General features: G+C 43.8%; 2 protein-coding genes across 3 annotated transcripts; one reads left to right on the top strand and one right to left on the bottom strand.

Annotated features, from left to right (window-relative positions):
- Window positions 1-3,971: 3,971 nt before the first annotated feature.
- On the top strand, window positions 3,972-21,862 carry LOC140201560 (histone H2A). 2 transcript variants are annotated; one of them, XM_072265848.1, is made up of 2 exons: window positions 3,972-4,697; window positions 21,287-21,862. In XM_072265848.1, exon 1 carries the CDS (start codon window positions 3,983-3,985, stop codon window positions 4,370-4,372), a length of 390 nt encoding a protein of 129 aa, XP_072121949.1. In that variant the 5' UTR covers window positions 3,972-3,982; the 3' UTR covers window positions 4,373-4,697; window positions 21,287-21,862. The 2 variants fall into 2 exon arrangements, with proteins under 2 accessions (XP_072121949.1, XP_072121948.1); XM_072265847.1 differs by lacking the exon at window positions 21,287-21,862 and adding an exon at window positions 6,190-10,341.
- LOC140202033 (histone H2B 1/2-like) lies at window positions 5,682-10,665 on the bottom strand. Its single transcript, XM_072266894.1, has 2 exons — window positions 10,624-10,665; window positions 5,682-6,044 (listed from the first exon to the last, which is right to left on the bottom strand). The coding sequence occupies exons 1-2, from the start codon at window positions 10,663-10,665 to the stop codon at window positions 5,682-5,684; spliced, it is 405 nt and encodes a 134-aa protein (XP_072122995.1).
- Window positions 21,863-22,241: the final 379 nt, after the last annotated feature.

Raw genomic sequence — 22,241 nt, 5'->3', positions numbered from 1 at the left:
AAACTATGAGCTATTTTAGCAAGCTCTCTATAGTCCTTCAGGGGTGCATTAACGAGGGCTATGCGCACTTGATCAGACATTTGCTGCATGAAGAGTTCTTTAAAAAAACAAGCATGGTGATTTTCCAGGAGAGACAGCATGTGATCCATTAGCTCTGACAGCTGAGCATCACTGAGGCAGGGCAAGGAGTGCAACTGTCTGATGTGCTCAGACACCGATAGTTGAAAAGGTGAGTATTCAACTATCGATGTTTATCATGTTCAGTCGGGTGTTCAGTAACTCTGGAAACATCTGAGAGCATCGGGATCACCAATATAGGTTTTCACAAATAAAACGGAGTGAAGCATTTTATATTTAAGCAAAACCTTAACTCAGTAATTGAACTCCAAATACTGAACATAAGGCTCAGTAACAGAACTTCATATCATCCTTCTGTGTTTTAAGGTCTTATGGTCCTGGATGTATGTGAAACATTCTATGTCTAATCCTTTCACACAGAGGTGATCTGGTTAATTTTGGGGGAGTTGAAATGCCTGACTGGTGTAACCCAATTCCCATTACACCTCTGTGTGATTACCAACATACCTGCTCCTCAATCTCCCAACAGCTGCTGGGAGTCGAACAGTATAATTTCAGCAATGTGTATGATATTTTATTTATTTCTAAACTCCACTCACACAGCATCGTGTGAAGAACTTCTGAGACGTCGTTCCTCATTACAGTAGCGACAGTCTCCTTGATCAATAATGCAACATTCCTCCCTCCCCCTCTTTTACATCCCTCCCTGTCACATGTGAACCTTCTACACCTGGAGTGGGGAGTCTCCAGTCCTGCCCAGTTTTCACTTACAGAGTCAAAGTTGCACAGGACAGAAACTGGCCCTTCGGCCCGACTCATCCATTCTGACTAAGATGTCTACCTGTGTGAGTCCCATTTGTCAGTCTTTGGCCCATTCCCTCTAAACCTCTCCTATCCATGTGCCTGTACAAAGACCCATTAAACATCGTAACTGTACTCTCCTCTGCAGCTTCCTTTGGCTGTTCGTACCATATACCCATCACCCTCTGTGTGGAAAATGTTGTTCCTCGGGTCCCTTTTGAGTCTCTTCCCTTTGACATGATCTCCTCCAGTTTTAGACTCCCCTAAACCCTCTGCCCCATTCCAGCTTAACGACGTTCTTCCAATAAGCGGGTGACCAGAACTGCAGAAATGCAGACCAGTGCTGAGGTAGCAGTAGCTGGGGGTGGAGATTTCAAAGACAGGGTTCTCTCATTTCTGAGGAGTGAGGGGAAAGAGTGGTCGGATTTGGAATGTCTAATTAGTCCAGGTCGCCCGGTGAGGAGTGAGAATTCTGAGTTAGTATCCGCCCTTACTTCTCTGGTGAATAAATGGAAAAATGAGATTCAAAGTCCCAGCTATGGTAGGCTCCGTTTATTCTCTGGAATAATGCCCACCCCTGAAGGGGAGGAGCAGTATGAGACTTGGGCAGAGCAGACCTCTCAGTGGTTAGATGAGGGGCAGTGCTCTGACGATGAAAACTGACAGAGATAGTTTGAAAGTTTGAATGGGCGTGCCGCTGATTTTATGAGAGCCGTCAGGTTGAAATCTCTTGTGGTGACAGCTGTCAATTATCTGCAAGCAGTGGACAATAGTTTTGGGCCGACTGGAAGCCCAATGGAGCTCATGGTGGGGTTTCAGAACATGCGTCAGCAGAAGGGGCAGAAGCTTTCTGGTTTTATTTTTCGTAGGAATGACCATCCAGCATGAGAACTTATGGACCTGATACAACTGCCATCAGAAGTTGCTGTATTGAAATGTAAGGGTCACTCTATAATGACCACAATGGAAATCCGTAGAAATACCTTCGCAAACAAAACTGGAAAAAGAGCAGCAAGAGAAGGAATAAAGGAAATACAACAAAACCAGATACCTGTAAATGAAACCATTGAAACCAAGTTAAACTCTGTATCACAAATGAACATACAAGATAATTAAGAAATGCAAGATCAGTGCTCAAATGAAGGGAAGTGCTACTGGGTGGAAAATGGTGAGTTGATAAATAACGATGGAGTAAGGAGCTATGGCACTAGTGATAGACTAGTGGCCCCAAATGAACTGCTTCCTCATCTGGCTCAGTAGATATACTCCTTGGGGCACATTGGAGTGCAAAAGATGGTCAACAGATTCTCCCAGTGGTGGTGGATGCAAGCTCGACAAACAGTTGAAAGGTGTATGATGTGTCAGAAAACAAACCCCGGATCAACAGAAAAGATACCACGACTCGGGGTTCCTGCCCCACTTGGTTCGTTTTTCCATCTACAAGTGGATTACATTACTTTACCAAAGTGCCAAGGATATTCAGATGTGTTAGATGAGTGGACAAATTTCAAGATGGGTGGAAGCCATCCCAGCAAGAAGAGCCACAGAGACAAAACTCTGATTAAGGACTATATTTCGAGATGGAGATTGCCATGTCACATTGTCTCTGACTAAGCAACATATTCCACTGGAAATGCTTGTCGAGAATTACATGGACTGATGATCATTGAATGGTCTTTTCATTGCTCACATCATCCAGAGTCATCAGGACAAACTGAGACAATGAAAGGAGGGGCAAAGCGAAGTGATGTTGGCGCTAAACGGTGACTTCTTTGCTTGCATCTTTGGAAATAGCTCTATTTCTATCTGTGATATCTCTTTTTTTCCCTTTTCAAGGTTCTTTTGAAGACCCTGACCTGGAGTTACACTCTGACATTAGTTCTTTGCAGGAAAGGGACCTGCTCTCAGGGCCTCACGACCTGCCACTTTTTGATATCCCAAGGACGTGGCCTGGAAGACTAGTCTGCCTTCAGGGTGCTGGATTTTCGTGGCTCTGGAGACAGGCTCAGTCAAGGCTGGTACCTCTGACTGAGGCATCACTGGAGAACACAGAACATTAGGAGCAGCGGATTAGCTGCCATGTGCTGTGTGTCCATAGACCTGCGCCTTTCTGGGACTGACTCTCCGGGCGCAGAGCTCGGAAAAAGTGACACAACAGACTTTTAACATCATTAATCAGCGAGTTGTTTGTTATGTCTCCCCTCTCGCTGTGAAACAGGGACACCACTTTTTCCCTTATTAGGGAGAGAGAGAGAGATCCTGTGGTATGTCTAATTATGGGTGAACGAATAGTCTTTGGGGTACTGCAACTCTGTCTTCATTGATGCTTTGCTGCACGCTTGAGTGCTCAGTGAAGAGTGCCGATGCTCTTTCACTGGTGGGGGAGGAGGTTCATTGCTTTGTTGCTGCTTGTGTGTGCCAGGGGGAGTTGGGGGGCTTTGGGGTTCTAATGTTTAACTGTCAATCATTCTTTGGGGACTCCTCTGTTTTTATGGATGTTTGCAAAGAAAAACAATTTTAGGTTGTATATTATACACATTTCTCTGACATTAAATGTACCCATTGAAAACCCAGTGGCTCTATTAAATGTCATACACATTTTCTTAATATTTCATCAATACTTTTCTGCAAGCGCTTCAATACTTCTGTTTCAGGAAATAATTTCAGGCTATGAACTCCGTTTCATGAACTTTAATTCTGAATACTATTTGTTTACTTATTGTTTGCACGATTTGTTTTTTACACATTGGGTGTTTGAGAGTCTTTTTTAATGAGTTCTTCTGTGTTTCTTTGCTTTGTAACTGCCTCTAAGGAGATGAATTTCAAGGCTGTAAATAAGATACATACTTTGATAATAGATATACTTAGAAGTTTTTTTCTAATTTCATGTCCTTTTGAGGAGTGACAGTTATTTTTCGCGCTTCTTTTGCTGCGGTCTGATCATTGGAGAATCGGACAGCTCACTGATTGGGTTATTCCCACATCACCAATCGGAGAAAGCATTGCACCACCAATCGTAAGTGTCCTTCCGCAATCCTCTAGAAGCTATAAAATTGGTGAATGCGGAACCATTTCCTCATTCTCTGCGAAGGAGTTTGCTGAAATGAGTGGACGAGGGAAAACCGGAAAGGCCAAGAGCAAGCCCAAGTCTCGCTCGTCCCGGGCCGGACTGCAGTTCCCGGTGGGCCGTGTTCACAGGCTCCTGAGAAAGGGTAACTATGCTGAGCGGGTGGGTGCCGGAGCCCCGGTCTATCTGGCTGCTGTGCTCGAGTATCTGACGGCTGAAATCCTCGAGTTGGCCGGTAACGCGGCCCGGGACAACAAGAAGACCCGCATCATCCCCAGACACCTGCAGCTGGCCGTCCGCAACGACGAGGAGCTCAACAAGCTGCTGGGAGGGGTGACCATCGCTCAGGGCGGGGTACTGCCCAATATCCAGGCCGTGTTGTTGCCCAAGAAAACCGGCGGGTCCACCAACCCCAAGGCCAAGTAAAGACATAAAACGACAATTTAAAAACCCAAAGGCTCTTTTCAGAGCCACCCAGATTGTCTGTGGAAGGGCTGAGCACCGACTGGGTGAGTCTGGGGGATTTCCGTTCTGGGTGTCTGCCACAGACTCGGTCTAAATCGCTTTTCATCCCCTGAAGAAAAAACAAACTGCATTATTTCTACTCGGAGCACTCTCCTTCAACCCGGACTCCCTCCTATTCCCGAATTGTCTCTTTTCATCGAGAATGTAGTTGCTTCCGCCATCGTCAGCGCTTCCGGGATGATTCTGGAGTGGCGCTTGAATGGAGGTAAACTGCGCAATCTCATTGGTGAGTGAAAAAGCCCAATCAGACGGCGGCTTCAGTCACCAATGAACAGGCGACAACAGGGAAAGACACGTGTAATGTGTGCGTCCGTAGCAAAATATTTTTATAGAACAGGCCAAAGCTTAATAGATCTGTGAATATGAGATGTTACACGATCCTGATCCATTTAAACTATATGTTGCCCAAAAGTTTAATATTCAAAGTTTATTTCTCAAATATGTACACCGTACACAACCTTGAACTTCATCTTCTTATAGGCCCCCATAAAGTAAGAAAACAATATAATCCATGAACATCCACCCACCGTCAAACCAGCAATGTGCAGAAGAGGGCAAATCGTGGAAATAATTTAAAATTAATACGCAGGATACACAGAAATAATACATAGTACTGTGCATGACCCGCAGAGTCCCCGAAAGTTAGTTCTGCCGTATGGTACACTCGTATTGAATTGCCGATCGGATCAAATGCTGATCGATAGAAAACATGACAGTATTTTTTTATTATTTAAAAAGCATCACGTTATGAACTGTGTTTGGGATTGCGACGTGAAGTTGTTTTGCGAAAGGATCGTGAATCTCAAGTAGATTCTGAATAGGATTCAGGACAGTTACATCACCTAACGGCAGGTAATTAACCGCTATCACCGCAATTAAGCTGCATAGACAACAGCAAAAATCTACCCCGCAAGAATAAGCTCTTTGTGTAAAGTTGTGTATGAATGTCTGAAGATCAAACCAAGCTGATATAGGAAAGGTTAAGTCTCGGTGTCTGTACGACGGGTAGGGAGAGAGACCCCAGCATGGAACAGGACGGACAGGTGGACCACCAACTGACATCAACATAAATCACAATTGCTTCCAAACTGACAATCTCCAAGGAATTGGTTGTTATGTTTCACTGTTGAAATATTGGAGCAACTCTTTCAGCGAGACATTGAGTGGCTGTTAAAAGAGCCGTTGTGTTTAGTCAGCACTCTGTGGAGCTTCACTTGGAGCTGGTGTACTTGTTCACCGCCTTTGTCCCTTCCGACACGGCGTGCTTGGCCAGCTCCCCGGGCAGCAACAGGCGCACGGCAGTCTGGATCTCCCGAGAAGTGATGGTCGACCGCTTGTTGTAATGGGCTAGGCGGAAAGCTTCGCCTGCGATGCGGTCAGAAATGTTGTTCACGGTAGAGCCCATGATGCACACGGCCTTGGAGGAAATACCTGTGTTGGGGTGAACCTGCTTCATCGCTTTGTAGATATAGACACTATCAGTCTCCCTCTTCGTTCTCTTGCGCTTCTTGCTGCCCTTGGACGCGGCTTTCTTGGCCCCTTCTTGGGAGCTTTCGCCAGAACAGGCACTTTTCTGTCGGTTTTAGTCCCAAAAATATTTGGAACCCGCTCGGAATTTGGATTAAATAAGCAGTGCGCCCATCCTATGCAAATGAGGGATTCAGGAAAGCTAGTTGCTTAATAAACTATCAAAAATATTCTTTGATTGAAACCTTTAGATTGAATGGAAGGCCCTTCATACAGGATTAAACACCCCGGTGTTGGTTTGTTCCAGTAGCTACAACATTCTTGGACAAGGGACACTGCAGATGCTGGAAATTCGGAGCCACACACACAAAAATGCTGGAGACACTCAGCAGGTCAGGCAGCATCTATGGAGAGGAATAAGCAGTCGAGTCCCTTCATCAGGAACCATCATCAATACTCTGGGAATGGCCTCACCAACATCATGTACAAATGCAACATAATCTCCCAACTCCCACATCCATAGACAGTCCTGTGAAATTGAGGGTGATGGTGGAGGGCTGCTTTTCTGATTGGAAGCCTGTGACCAGTGGTAGACTACAGAGATCAGTGCTGTTTCCCTTCTTCTTGTCATCTACATCAACAATTTAGCTGAGAATGGGAGTAAGATTTGAATATTACTCAATTTGAATATTACACCAGACACAAAACTGGTGGTCATCTGGGGATGTGTAGGAGGCTGCAGGGGTGGTGAATTTAAGGAGTATAAAATCATGAGGTGTATAGAGGGTAAATGGTCAGAGCTTTTCCCCAGGATAGAGGTGTCCAAACTAATGTGCATAGCCTTTAGGTGGAGGGATAACTTTTACTAGAAGAAGGTGGCAGGTATGTGGAATGAGCTGCCAGAGGAAGTGGTACAGGTGAGTACAATAAAGTGTTTAAAAGACAGTTTGACCGGTACATGGACAGGAAAGGTCAGAATGACATGGGTCAAATGTGAGGAAGTGAGACTGATTCAGAGAGGCATCAATGAGATGGGCCAAAAGGCCTGTTTCCATACTGAGTATTTTAATGACTCCAGGCAGACAGGATACAGGTTTAAGGAGAGGAGTGTGTGATTTCCAAGGGGCCTGAGGAAGAATTTCTTCCTTCACCCAGAGGGAGGTTCCAATCTGGAACGAACTGGCTGATGGGCTGGTGCGGGCAGGTATATAACCATGTAACAATTACAGCACAGAAATAGGCCATCTCGGCCCTTTTAGTCCATGCCGAACTCTTACTCTTACCTAGTCCCACCGACCTGCACTCAGCCATAACCCTCCATTCCTTTCCTGTCCATATATCTATCCAATTTAACTTTAAATGACAACATCGAACCTGCCTCAACCACTTCTGCTGGAAGCTCGTTCCACACAGCTATCACAATTCACTTGGTTCATTTCTGACACCTCTCTCCCCTTTCTTGATCTCTCTCTCTCCATCTCTGGAGACAAATTGCTGACCAACAGCTTTTATAAATCTACCAATTTGCAGTTACCTTGACTATACTCTGTCTCGGTAAAAATGCTATTCCCTTTTCCTAGTTCCTTCGAACCACTGCATCTGTTCCCAGGATGATACATTCCTTTCCAGGACACTCAGTAGGTTTACCAGCATTGGAAGGATATGTACAGATGATGTCTTGGCTATAGACTCTCCATCTGAATTCGAAGATAGAAAGGGGATAGTATAAAAAAGCAAAGGGGAGTGGTAGAGCAAATTCTAGTGACTGATTGATGGATCCAGGTGAGGAGGAATGATTGATGGATGGAGTAGGGAAGAGCAAAAATAGCAAAAGAAACCTGGAGGTGGAGGCAACAAAGAACTAAAGATGATGGAATCTGGTAAGAAAGGAAAGTCGAGCATGGGACAAAGTGACAGAGGTGTGGAGGTAAGGTGCAAATAGTGGGAGGAATAAGCTGGTGATGTGTGGATATAGTCGGTGGAGGAGGGGAAAGAAACCAAGCGATGGGGCTTGTAGGAGGAATTGCGTAGATCAGGATGAGGGTGAAAATGGACAGGGGGGACCAGTTCACCACAAATAAGAGAATTCAATGTTATTCATATATTTTTTAAATCTCCATTTCCCTTTCATAAAATAACACCTGTGATCTAAAATCAGCACATTGAGGATGCTAAGGTTTCCTCTGTTGTTGAACATCATCACCTTTTTTAAGATAAAATTTTGATCCTTGAAGACAAAGCAATTGTGCAGGTGTTGAAACCTACTGAACTAAGAGAATAAAACACATACAATCAGCTTTATATATAAAACCAATCCATGAAATGGAAGCCTTTCCTGAAGTATATTCCATTAGTCTTGTTCTGCTGTTGCTGTCAGTGCAAGTATGTTACAGAGATAAATAAAGCTCCTTCTCAATCTTTCTCCTTGGAAATAGATGAGAATATAAAAGCTTCACGTAATAGGATTAAAAGAAAGGAGTTTATTGGGAACTAAAGAACTTAATGGCTGGACACACTGAAAAAATCCAAGCAGTGATGGCTGACCAAACCTGTCTGAGATAACCAGCCATTAGTTTCAATTCTGCCACTGAATCTTTCAGACATGGGCACAAATAGAGGAGGATTCTGAAAACTCCCATTCCTCAATCCTACTTTATTTTACTTGTGCACAAGGAGAACAGCATGGCCCCTGTCACCCACACTGTTCTGAGTTCTGAACAGGGAAATGTTGTTTTTATTCAGAATTGATAGCAGTTACTGATATTGACCATTTGGTAAACTGTGTATGTTTGAATTCATGTCTTGCAAGATCAATTACCATTGACAATATGTGTTAAAATTCAATAGAAACCACAATCTAACAACCGCTGATACTTTGACATTAGTAAAGTAATTGTCCCTTAGTTGGTGTATGTTCCTTGTATTCTTCCATTACATTCTTATCTTGTCTCCAGTAAGCCAAAATGGCTCCCGTTTCCTCCTGTGAAAATGGAAGCTGCATTCATCAAAGACCTCACTTTCCTGGGCTGTCAGTACTTTATCTCCGATCCATCCTTGCCTGGACAAGAATTAATCTTTGCCTTGCCACAACTTCCAGAGTCAGCTGCTCATTCACTTTCTCTGAAACCACTTCCATCCTGACAGTTCCGTAGCTCTAACCTTCAAAAGAATCATAAAGCTGTAGAATTGTAAAATCAAAAGTGATGACACAGAAGTAGGCTACTCTGCCCATCATATGAGTGCTGGTTAAAAAGGAGCTACTTCACTTAATTTATTTAACACTTCCAGCACTACAGCAATGGCCTTAATGGTCACAGCACTTAAAGTCCACAACCAATCCCTTTCGACATGAGATGAGAGCTTCCACCTCTACCACACTTTCAGGCAGTGAATCCCATGACACAGCCACTCTCAGAATGAAAAAAAAAACTCCTTTCTTCCTTTCTAATCCTTCCACTGAGTGCATAAGTCTATGTCCCCCTTGATTTTGATCCTACGTTTAAGGTAAATAGGTCTTCCTTATTCACTTTCTGCAGAATCTTTTTAATTTTGGACTTCTATTAGTTCTCTCCTTAGCCTCTTCTGTTCCAAAGGAAGTGACCCTGGCTAATACAATGTATTTTTTCAGCACTTAAACTTTCCATTTCTGATAACATCCACCTAAATTTCCTCTGCAGTGCAATTGTGTTTCTTGCAAAGTGGTGTATGACTGTGCACAGAAATCAAGCTGTGCCTTAATCCTTGGTATTATAAATTCCAGCATGCTGCAACTTCCCTGCTCTGATACTTTATGCTGCTTTTTGTAAAGGAAAGCATCCTCTCTGCCTTGTACCCAGTTTATCATCTTCCTGTTCTGCTATGTTTAATGATTTGTAGACATGAACTTCAAGGCCACTCTCATGAATTGTATCATCCTTTGCCTTGTTGCAGATTCTCATACTTCACATTCCTCTAGATTAAATTCTGAGATAAGATTTTGACCTGAAACATCGACAATTTATTCCCAGCCCCCACAGATCCTGCTTAACCTGCTAAAGTCCTCCAACAGAATGTTTGCTGCTTAACATTGTGTAAGTTGCATTAATTGTTGATTGATATGTGCCACATGGTGGATTTTGTTTACTAATTTATATGTGAGGCCCCTTGAAATATTTTACAATATGAATGACAAAGTCTAGAAATAATCTGTCAGTTTTGAAGGGCATGGGCAGGTTGAGTAGAGAAAACTATGGCAGATGGAAATGTGACCTTCGGCCCAAGGGAGATGGATCTATGGGACCAGCATGAAGGAGAGAATGGCGTGATTTTTCTCCTCCAAATGCCATGAAAATCAGATGGCGGTACATGGCACAGGTTCCCTTAAGCTGTGTACTGTCATTGGTGTTCACTGATTAAACTCTTGGCTCATCTTTTCTATACGTGACTTGCGTTATTCTGAATAGTCATGTCATTCACAGTACTCACCTCTTGATCTTCACAGCATAACCTCCTCCCAATCTTACATCCAATATTGGCCCTCAAAAATTAGGGTATAGTTAATGTCAAAACATAAGCAATGAAATAAGCTACCTTCAAAAAGTTTGAAAAGGTTGGACAGGTTCCACACATCCATTAGGGCTTCAGGGATGGATCTGAGAATCTGAGAGTAATTAAGGCACAGAACCACTCTAAGTGGAGAAGTTTGCCTCCCAGGTGCCAGGGTCCAGGATGTTTTTGATCACGTCCATGATACCTTGAAGTGGGAAGGTGAATAGCCAGAGGTTGTGGTACATATTGGTACCAATGACATAGGTAAAAAAAGGAAGGAGGTCCTGAAAACAGACTACAGGGAGTTAGGAAGGAAGCAGAGAAGCAGGACCACAAGGGTAGTAATCTTGGGATTGCTGCCTGCCCCACGCGACAGTGAGTACAGGAATACAGTGAGGTGCAGGATAAATGCATTGTTCAGGGATTGGTGCAGGGGGCAGGGATTCATATTTCTGGATCACTGGGACCTCTTTTGGAGCAGATGTGACCTGTACAAAAAGGACAGGTTGCACTTGAATCCGAAGGGGACCAATATCCTGGCAAGGAGGTTTGCTAAGGCTATTGGGAAGAGTTTAAACTAGAATTGCTGGGAGAGTGGAAACTGAACTGAAGAGATGGAGGAAGGAATGATTGGCTTTTTAATGCAAGAAGCATCATGAACAAAGCAGATGAGCTTTGAGCATAGATCAGTACTTGGAACTGTGATGTTGTGGCCCTTACAGAGACTTGAATGGCTCAGGGGCAGGAATGGCCTCTTAGATGTTTCAGAGAGGACAGGGAGGGAGACAGAAGTGGTGGGACGTGGCACTGCTGATCAGAGATAGTGCCGCGGCTGCAGAAAAGGAGGGACTCATGGAGGGATTGTCTCCTGAGTCTCTGTGGGTGTACGTTAGGAACAGGAAGGGGTTAATAACTTTACTGGGTGTTTTTATAGACCACCCAATAGTAACAGGGACATCGAGGATCAGATAAGGAGACAGATTCTGGAAAAGTGTAATAAAAACAGGGTTGTTGTGGTGGGAGATTTTGATTTCCCAAATATTGATTGGCGTCTCCCTCGAGCAAGGAGTTCAAATCGGGTGGAGTTTGTTATGTGTGTTCAAGAAGGTTTCCTGACAAAATATGTAGATAAGCCTACGAGAGGAGAGGCTGTACTTGATCTGCATTGGGAAATGAACCTGGGCAGGTGTCAGATCTCTCAGTGGGAGAGCATTTTGGAGATAGTGATCACAATTCTATCTCCTTTACCATAGCATTGGAGAGGGATAGGGACAGACAAGTTAGGAAAACACCTAATTGGAGTAAGGGGAAATATGAAGCTATCAGGCAGGAACTTGGAAGCATAAATTGGGAACAGATGTCCTCACAGAAATGTACAGCAGAAATGTGGCAAATGTTCAGGGGATATTTGTGTGGCGTTCTGCACAGGTACATTCCAATGAGACAGGGAAAGAATGGCAGGGAACAGGAACTGTGGTGTACAATGACAATTGAAAATCTAGTCAAGAAGAAAAGAAAAGCTTATGAAAGATTCAAAAAGCTAGGTAAAGTTAGAGATCTAGAAAATTATAAGTCTAGCAGGAAGGAGCTTAAGAATGAAATTAGGAGAGCCAGAAGGGGCCATGAGAAGGCCTTGGCAGACAGGATTAAGGAAACCCCAAAGGGAGGGGAGGGAGGGAACGTTGAATCAGACCATAAGAGGCTTGCATCGGGCATTTTCATGCCTTAAAGGCGCAGATTGGAAGTCTATGTGGGACAGCACTCCTCACACACCCCCAAGGCATTCTACAAGTATGTGAAGAGCAAGAGGATAAGACGTGTGAGAATAGGACCAATCAAGTGTGACAGTGGAAAAGTGTGTATGGAACAGGAGGAGATAGCAGAGGTACTGAATGAGTACTTTGCTTCAGTATTCCCTACAGAAAAGGACCTTGGCGATTGTAGGGATGACTTACAATGGATTGAAAAGCTTGAGCATATAGACATTAACAAAGAGGATGTGTTGAAGCTTTTGGAAAGCATCAAATTGGATAAATCACTGGGACCAGACAAGATATACCCCAGGCTACTGTGGGAAGTGAGGGACGAGATTCCTGAGCCTCTGCCAATGATCTTTGCATCATCAATGGAGTCAGGAGAGAATCCAGAGGATTGGAGGTTTGTGGATGTTGTTCCCTCATTCAAGAAAGGGAGCAGAGATAGCCCAGGAAATTATAGACCAGTGAGTCTTACTTCAGTGGTTGGTAAGTTGATGGAAAGATCCTGAGAGGCAGGATTTATAAACATTTGGAGAGGCATAATATGATTAGGAATAGTCAGCATGGCTTTGTCAAAGGCAGGGTGTGCCTTACAAACATGATTGAATTTTTTGAGGATGTGACTGAATACATCGATGAAAGTAGAGCAACAGATGTAAGCGTATATGTGTAGCCCTCAGGCTTGATTAACTCACATTCGTCTAGGGGAAGCAGCCATCGGCCCTTCCAAACTGGGTAATCATGTTTGTGTGGATGCTGTGTGATGTACCCCAGTACAATCCCACATTGCAAAATTTCAGCCAGTACACAGTATGCAATTAAAAGATTACACTTTATAACTCTTACTTTGGCTCTGTGGTTAGTAGAGAAACAAATTATAAAAGAAAAGGGCGCCACATTTATTAAATAGTTCGTGCACAATAAATCGGTGGAGCTCACGCAGTCGGTTTACCTCTGCAAACGACCTCTGCCAAAACGTCGCCGACAATCAGACCCTCAGATTCTAGTCTCCGTCACACATGTCCTTGCTCTTCCTTCTGCTCAACCGAAAAGCCCACGCAAAACCCCGGTTCCCAGATACACAGGAAAGAATAACAAGTCTCCCATTGGATAGCCCTGAATACCAAAGTCCCATTATCTCTAATCATAACCCAAACATCGCAGCTACAGAGAAACCATTACCTCAGCAATTAACATTACAGAGTAGCCATTACATATGGATTTTAGCAAGGCATTTGATAAGGTACCCCATGCAAGGCTTATTGAGAAAGTAAGGAAGCATGGGATCTACGGGAACCTTGCTTTGTGGATCCAGAACCGGCTTGCCCACGGAAGACAAAGAGTGGTTGTAGACGGGTCATATTCTGCATGGAGGTCAGTTACCAGTGGTGTGCCTCAGGGAACTGTTCTGGGACCCCTGCTCTTTGTGATTTTTATAAATGACGTGGATGAGGAAGTGGAGGAATGGGTAAGTAAATTTGCTGAATACACAATGGTTGGGGTTGTTGTGGATTGTGTGGAGGGCTGTCAGAGATTACAGCGGGACATCTACAGGATGCAAAACTGGGCTGAGAAGTGGCAGATGGGGTTCAACCCAGGTAAGTGTGAGGTGGTTCACTTTGGTAGGTCAAATATGATGGCAGAATATAGTATCAATGGTAAGACTCTTGGCAGAGTGGAGGATCAGAGGGATCTTGGGGTCCGAGTCCATAGGACACTCAAGGCTGCCGCACAGGTTGACTGTGTCATTAAGAAGGCATGCAGTGTATTGGCCTTCATCAACCATGGGATGAGTTCAAGAGCCGAGAGGCAATGTTACAACCATATAGGACCCTGGTCAGACCCCACTTGAGTACACGACCCACCCAGCCAACACACTTTTCGTCCCTCTTCCCTCCGGGAGAATGGCCTACTCCTGCACCTATTGTCTATTGTCTAAAAGATGATGAGAGGCATTGATTGTGTGGATAATCAGAGGATTTTTCCCAGGGCTGAAATGGCTAACACGAGAGGACACAGGTTTAAGGTGCTTGGAAGTAGGTACAGAGGAGATGTCAGGGGTAAGTTTTTCACAAAGAGAGTGGCGAGTGCGTGGAATGGGCTGCCAGCAACAGTGGTGGAGGTGGAACCAATAGGGTCTTCTAAGAGACTGTTGGATCGGTACATGGGGCTTAGAAAAATAGAGGGCTATGGGTTACCTGAGGTAATTTCTGAAGTAAGTACATGTTCGACACAGCATTGTGGCTGAAGGGCCTGTATTGGGCTGTCGGCTTTCTCTGTTTCTAAACTCTGAGTGAAAAATTTGCCCTTCAGGCCCATTAGATCTTTAACCTCTCACAATACATTTATGTTCTTTATTTATTCTCTGGCCTGGGTGAAAAAGACTGTGACCATCTATCCAATCTGAACCCCTCACAGTTATATAAACCCCTATAAGATAACCCCTAAGCATCCCACATTCCAGAGAAAACAGTCCCTGTCTATCCAGTCTCTCCTTGCAACGCAAACTCTTCAGTCACAGTCACATCCTTGTGAGTGTTTTCTGCACCCTCTCCAGCTGAATCACATTGTACCTGCAGCGAGGTGACCAGAACTACGCACTATACTGCAAAGGCAATCTCACAACATCTTGTACAGTTCAAAGTTAATTTTGTTATCAAAGTATGTATCTGCTACCAAATACGACACTGAGATTTATCTTCTTCAGGCGTTCGCAGTAGAACAAATACATACAATAGAATCAATTAAAACTACACACAAAGACTGACAAATTATGCAAATACAAATAGAAACAACTAATGATTATAAATAATAATATTGAGAACACAAGTTGTAGAGTCCTTGAAAGGGTGTTCAATGATCAGTTCAGTACTGTGGTGAGTGAAGATGTCTGTGCTGGTTCAGGAGCCTGATGGGTGAGGGGTAATAACTGTTCCTGAACCTGGCAGTGTGGGAGCTTAGGCTCTTGTACCTCCTTCCTGATGATAGCAGCGAGAAGAGACCATGGTCTGGATGGTGGGCGTCCTTGATGATTGATGCTGCTTCCTGGTGGCAGCAGTCTTTGTAGATGTGGTCAATGGTGGAGGGCTTTTGCTCGTGAACTGTGCTTTTCATTCTTGATCATTGGTGTTTCCATACCAGGCTGTGATGCAGCCAGTCAGGATACCCTCCACTGTGCATCGATAGAAGTTAGCCGCAGCTTGAAGGACGTGATGAACCCATGCAAACTTCCAAGAAAGTCTCGCCATGTTTTCTGTGAAGTGACAGTTACAGGCTGGTCCCTGCACGGATCCTCTGAAATGATAAATTCCAGGAATTTTCCTTTGATATAGCGCCCAGAAATTTAAAGTTTCTGCCCTCTCCACCTCTGGTCCCCTAATGGGCACTGGCTAATGGATGCTCAATTTCTTCCTACTCTAGTCAGTAATTAGTTTGTCAGTTTTGTGGATGTTGAATGAGAGGTGGTTGTTGTGGCACCACTCACTCAGATTTTTAAATTTATAGATGACTTCAAATTTGGTGGTATATTTCATAATTTAAAATAAATCTAATATCAAAGTACATAGATGTTACTATATACAACCTCCAAGATTAATTTTCTTGTGAGCATATACAGTAAATCCAAGAAACACAGTAGAATCACTGAAAGACTGCACCCAACAGGAGCAGGGGTAGGTTACCAATACCCTCAGGGCTGGGTTTGGATGATGGAGGCAGGAACCCACACGGTCTCACAGCTGAACTACACTCCACAGGACCCTTTCATTCACTGTGTTCATCTTCCCTGGTTTAACTCCCCAAAACAGAGTCACAGATTTACACAACACAGAAATGGTTCCTTTGGCCCAACTCACCCAGGCCGATCAAGCTGCCGAACTCAACTGCACCCAATTGCCTTCAATTAGGCCATTTCATCCCAAATCTTTCTTCTCCATGTACCTGCTCCGACGTATTTTAAATATTGTGAATATACCTACCTCTACAACTTGCTCCACGTATCCTTCCATGGGAAATGTTGCCCCTCAGGTCCCTTAAAATCTTTATCCTCTCACAACATATTTATGCCCTTTACATGTCGACATCCCTCCACTGAGGGGAAAAAACTCTGACCATCCACCTTATCGATGCCCTTCATGATTACATAAACCTGCACAAAGTCATTATACTCAGCCCTTATACTTCAGAGAAAAGTCCCAGTCTATCAGTTCTCTGCTTATAACTCAAGCCCTCTCCTGATAACTCCAGCCCCAGAGATATCCTTGTGAATATTTTCTACTCCCTTTCCAGCTCCAATGACATATTTCCTGCGGCTCTGTGACCGAAATTACACATAGTTCACCAAGTAAAGTCTCAGGAATGCCTCGTGCTCAGTCACATGACCTCCAGGGAATTCTACTCAGTGCTCCAACTGGTGAAGGCAAACATATCAGATGTCTCTACACCACCCTGTCTATCTATGTACTCACAGCCCCTTGTCTCTCTGTTTTACAACACTCACCAGGGCCCTGCCATTTATGCCCCAATCTAAATTACCAAATTGGCTCACTCTGTTCTTGTCTGAGTTAAATTCCATCTGCCATTTCCTTGCTCATGTTCCGAAAGAATCTATATCACAAACTTCAGAATTGTCCACTATACCACCAATTTGGTGTCACCTGTGAATGTATGAGCTAAGCCATTTACATTCTCATCCGAATCACCAATGCATATGAGAAACAAGAGAGCAGATGCTCCGATCTAAAACCGGAAGTGAGGATTCAAAAGGGGCAAGGATGGAGGAGAACAGACATTTTAGAGGCTCACAAGAACTGGAGGAAGGTAGAGAGTGTTAGTGTGAGGCTACCGAAGAATTTATGTCTGATTGTTTATTTATCCATGATTTAATAAACCTCTTTAAACCCCCACCTCATCTTCCTGTGCTCCAGAGAAAACAGCCCATCCAGTCTCTCGTTGGAACTCAAGCCCTCCAGTCCCAGTCACTATCTTGTGAACCATTCTGTGCCCTTTCCAGCTGAATCACATCAAGGTGACCAGAACTACACATTAGTACCCCAAGTGCAGTCTAATCAACATCCTGTACAGTTGGAACATAACATCCAAACACATGTACTCAACGGCCTGATCAATGAAGGCAAGTGAAGTCGAGCACTTTCTTCACTTGCAGGAATTCTATCCTGAGGTCCCTCCATTGTGCAACTATGTCCAGGGCACAGCCACTTACTGGGTAATCTTTTGCTCTGGTTTGACTGACTAAAATATAATATTCAGCATTTGTCTGAATTAAATTCCACCTGTCATTTCCTGGCCAAATTTTGTAGTTGTCCAATGTTCCATTTTAACGTGAATGATCTTCTTCACTTCAGAATATTATCAGTTTTGGTATCAACTGCAGACTTAGTAAAGATGCCAGATATATTCTCATCTAAATTGTCAATATAGCCGACAAACAAAATACACAGAAGTACCACTGGTTACAGGCCTTCAATCTAAAATGGTAATTTATTTATCAAAACAATCAATTTATTAATCAACAGTAACATCCAAGTCATTAATATACATGACAAACAACATGGGACCAGGCACTGATCCCTGTGGTTTTAAATGATGAAAAGATCAAAACCAAATGGAAAGGTTTGTAATTGAAACTACAGCAGAGAACGCTGGATACCCTCAGCAGCTCAGGAAGAGTCTATGGAAAGACAAACAGAGTGAATATTTCAGGTCAGAATTTGTAAAGTGAGAGAAAACAAAGTTCATTTTAATTTGCAGAAAGGATTGGCAGAGAGATCCTTGGGATGAAATGAATAGCAGGTCAAAAGAGTTAATGGGGGCAGAGATGGTGAATATGATTATCATATTGATCTGGTTTACATGATTCTAGTAGCGGAGTTTAGTTGATTTTCACTATTGCAGAATGTTACGGCACTTACAGGCCACTCAGCCCGTCATCTCTATACCAACCATACTAATCCCTTCTTCTAGTATTTGGCCTGTAGCCTGGGTAATTCAAGTGTTTGATGAGACATTTCTGAAATAGTATCAGCAAATCTTCTGCCATTCTCTCTGGCAGTGCTTTCCGGGTAATCACTCCTCTCTCACTCTCTTGCTCTCTCAACCTAACATCCCACATCCCCCTTCCCATCCAGTACATTATCTACTTTCGATATGGGGTAAGCTCTTTGCAATCTACCCACACTCTTCCCCTCATCATTTCCTATATCTATCTCGTCTCCTCTATTAAGCAGGGATCAGTGCTGGGTCCATTTTTGTTTGTCATCTAGATCAACGATCTGGATGATAATGTGGTAAAACAGATAGGCACATTTGCAGATGACAGCAAGATTATGGGTATAGTGGACAGCGAGGAAGGATATTGAAGCTTGCAGTGTGATCTTGAAAGTGGAGTCACAGGTAGGTAGGGTCGTAGAGAGAGCTCTGGGCACATTGGCCTTCATAAATCAAAACGTTGGGTACAGGAGTTGGGATGTTATGTTAAAGTTGATTGAGGCCAAATTTAGAGTATTGTGTGCAATTCTGGTCACCTGTCTACAGTTAATCACCTGTCCCAGAGAACGCTTGAAGCTGTAACAACAGGGAGAATAAATGCACATTTCCAAAACTTCAAACAATCAGGCGAAGTGGACAGGGTTTTGTGAAAGTGATTCCACGTTTCTCAATTACATTCGAATCTTTGAACTGGGAACACAAGCTGCGGATAAAGGAAACGGTGGTTGTCCTGAACTGAGATATCCATTTGATAAGCTGCTCCTTCACAGGGAGTCAGGAAAATAAAGGCTCACCGTGAATACTGAACCTACTGGTGACATAAAGAGAACTGGGAACGTTAAGTTGTGAAGATGGGGTAAGGAGGCAATAGAGAGAGAGATTTTGGGAGGAAGTGAGATTGTACATTTTTTGCAGGAAAATATGCAATAAAGCACATTATCTAAATGTTGAAAGATAGCAGAATATTATCTGATGAAGAGGTTCCTGCCTGAAACGTTAACTCTGTTTCTCTGACCAGGGTTGCTGCCTGAGCTGTGTTTTACTTCAATTTCAGAATTCTGGTCTGCGTGTTTATTTTTTCCCAGAATATCATCGGTTAATTTTCGGAGCATTGAGCAGAAATTTGAAGAGGTTTGCATCAGTTATCCAGGGCATGAGGCGGTAATGTTACAGACCGACCTTCGATATCGGATCTGTGCATCTGTTGTTTTTTTTTTCCCGGGACGCTGGGCTGCTCCGTTGCAGCCAAACCGTTGGAAGCTGGCGGTTGTGGATCATAAAGAAGAGAAGCCGCCCTCTACTCTGTCTATCACGGACTATTTCCACCCCTCCCGTTAAACATCGTAACTGTACTCTCCTCTGCAGCTTCCTCTGGCTGCTCGTACCATATACCCACCACCCTCTGTGTGGAAAATGTTGTTCCTCGGGTCCCTTTTGAGTCTCTTCCCTTTGACATGATCTCCTCCAGTTTTAGACTCCCCTAAACCTTCTGCCCCATTCCAGCTTAACGACGTTCTTCCAATAAGCGGGTGACCAGAACTGCAGAAATGCAGACCAGTGCTGAGGTAGCAGTAGCTGGGGGTGGAGATTTCAAAGACAGGGTTCTCTCATTTCTGAGGAGTGAGGGGAAAGAGTGGTCGGATTTGGAATGTCTAATTAGTCCAGGTCGCCCGGTGAGGAGTGAGAATTCTGAGTTAGTATCCACCCTTACCTTTCTGGTGAATAAATGGAAAAATGAGATTCAAAGTCCCAGCTATGGTAGGCTCCGTCTATTCTCTGGAATAATGCCCACCCCTGAAGGGGAGGAGCAGTATGAGACTTGGGCAGAGCAGACCTCTCAGTGGTTAGATGAGGGGCAGTGCTCTGACGATGAAAACTGACAGAGATTGTTTGAAAGTTTGAATGGGCGTGCCGCTGATGTTGTGAGAGCCGTCAGGTTGAAATCTCTTGTGGCGACAGCTGTCAATTATCTGCAAGCACTGGACAATAGTTTTGGCCCGACTGGAAGCCCAATGGAGCTCATGGTGGGGTTTCAGAACATGCGTCAGCAGAAGGGTCAGAAGCTTTCTGGTTTTATTTTTCGTAGGAATGACCATCCAGCATGAGAACTTATGGACCTGATACAACTGCCATCAGAAGTTGCTGTATTGAAATGTAAGGGTCACTCTATAATGACCACAATGGAAATCCGTGGAAATACCTTCGCAAACAAAACTGGAAAAAGAGCAGCAAGAGAAGGAATAAAAGAAATAGAACAAAACCAGATACCTGTAAATGAAACCAAGTTAAACTCTGTATCACAAACAAACATACAAGATATTTAAGAAATGCAAGATCAGTGCTCAAATGAAGGGAAGTGTTACTGGGTGGAAAATGGTGAGTTGATAAATAACGATGGAGTGTGGAGTTATGGCACTAGTGATCGACTAGTGGCCCCAAATGAACTACTGCCTCATCTGGCTCAGTAGATATACTCCTTGGGGCACATTGGAGTGCAAAAGATGGTCAACAGATTCTCCCAGTGGTGGTGGATGCAAAGTTCAGGATGCAAGCTCGACAAACAGTTGAAAGGTGTATGACGTGTCAGAAAACAAACCCCGGATCAACAGAAAAGATACCACGACTCGGGGTTCCTGCCCCACTTGGTTCGTTTTTCCATCTACAAGTGGATTACATTACTTTACCAAAGTGCCAAGGATATTCAGATGTTTTAGATGAGTGGACAAATTTCAAGATGGGTGGAAGCCATCCCAGCAAGAAGAGCCACAGAGACAAAAATCTGATTAAGGACTATATTTCGAGATGGAGATTGCCATGTCACATTGTCTCTGACCAAGCAACATATTCCACTGGAAATGCTTGTCGAGAATTACATGGACTGATGATCATTGAATGGTCTTTTCATTGCTCACATCATCCAGAGTCATCAGGACAAACTGAGACAATGAAAGGAGGGGCTAAGCGAAGTGATGATGGCGCTAAACGGTGACTTCTTTGCTTGCATCTTTGGAAATAGCTCTATTTCTATCTGTGATATCTCTTTTTTTCCCTTTTCAAGGTTCTTTTGAAGACCCTGACCTGGAGTTACACTCTGACTTTAGTTCTTTGCAGGAAAGGGACCTGCTCTCAGGGCCTCACGACCTGCCACTTTTTGATATTCCAAGGACGTGGCCTGGAAGACTAGTCTGCCTTCAGGGTGCTGGATTTTCGTGGCTCTGGAGACAGGCTCAGTCAAGGCTGGTACCTCTGACTGAGGCATCACAGGAGAACACAGAACATTAGGAGCAGCGGATTAGCTGCCATGGGCTGTGTGTCCATAGACCTGAGCCTTTCTGGGACCGACTCTCCGGGCGCAGAGCTCGGAAAAAGTGACACAACAGACTTTTAACATCATTAATCAGCGAGTTGTTTGTTATGTCTCCCCTCTCGCTGTGAAACAGTGACACCACTTTTTCCCTTATTAGGGAGAGAGAGAGAGATCCTGTGGTATGTCTAATTATGGGTGAACAAATAGTCTTTGGGGTACTGCAACTCTGTCTTCATTGATGCTTTGCTGCACGCTTGAGTGCTCAGTGAAGAGTGCCGATGCTCTTTCACTGGTGGGGGAGGAGGTTCATTGCTTTGTTGCTGCTTGTGTGTGCCAGGGGGAGTTGGGGGGCTTTGGGGTTCTAATGTTTAACTGTCAATCATTCTTTGGGGACTCCTCTGTTTTTATGGATGTTTGCAAAGAAAAACAATTTTAGGTTGTATATTATACACATTTCTCTGACATTAAATGTACCCATTGAAAACCCAGTGGCTCTATTAAATGTCATACACATTTTCTTAATATTTCATCAATACTTTTCTGCAAGCGCTTCAATACTTCTGTTTCAGGAAATAATTTCAGGCTATGAACTCCGTTTCATGAACTTTAATTCTGAATACTATTTGTTTACTTATTGTTTGCACGATTTGTTTTTTACACATTGGGTGTTTGAGAGTCTTTTTTAATGAGTTCTTCTGTGTTTCTT

This window comes from Mobula birostris, chromosome 8 (assembly GCF_030028105.1).
Source record: "Mobula birostris isolate sMobBir1 chromosome 8, sMobBir1.hap1, whole genome shotgun sequence".
NCBI lineage: Eukaryota > Metazoa > Chordata > Chondrichthyes > Myliobatiformes > Myliobatidae > Mobula > Mobula birostris.
This window is presented reverse-complemented; position numbering and strand designations above follow the sequence as displayed.

Bases quoted from the DNA above. Each gene is read 5' to 3' on its own strand.
- LOC140201560 (XM_072265848.1), top strand. From the start codon at position 3,983: ATGAGTGGACGAGGGAAAACCGGAAAGGCCAAGAGCAAGCCCAAGTCT.
- LOC140202033 (XM_072266894.1), bottom strand. From the start codon at position 10,665: ATGGACGTGATCAAAAACATCCTGGACCCTGGCACCTGGGAG. The intron at 6,045-10,623 runs GCAAACTTCTCC...TAAAACCGACAG, and splicing joins TGGACCCTGGCACCTGGGAG to AAAAGTGCCTGTTCTGGCGA.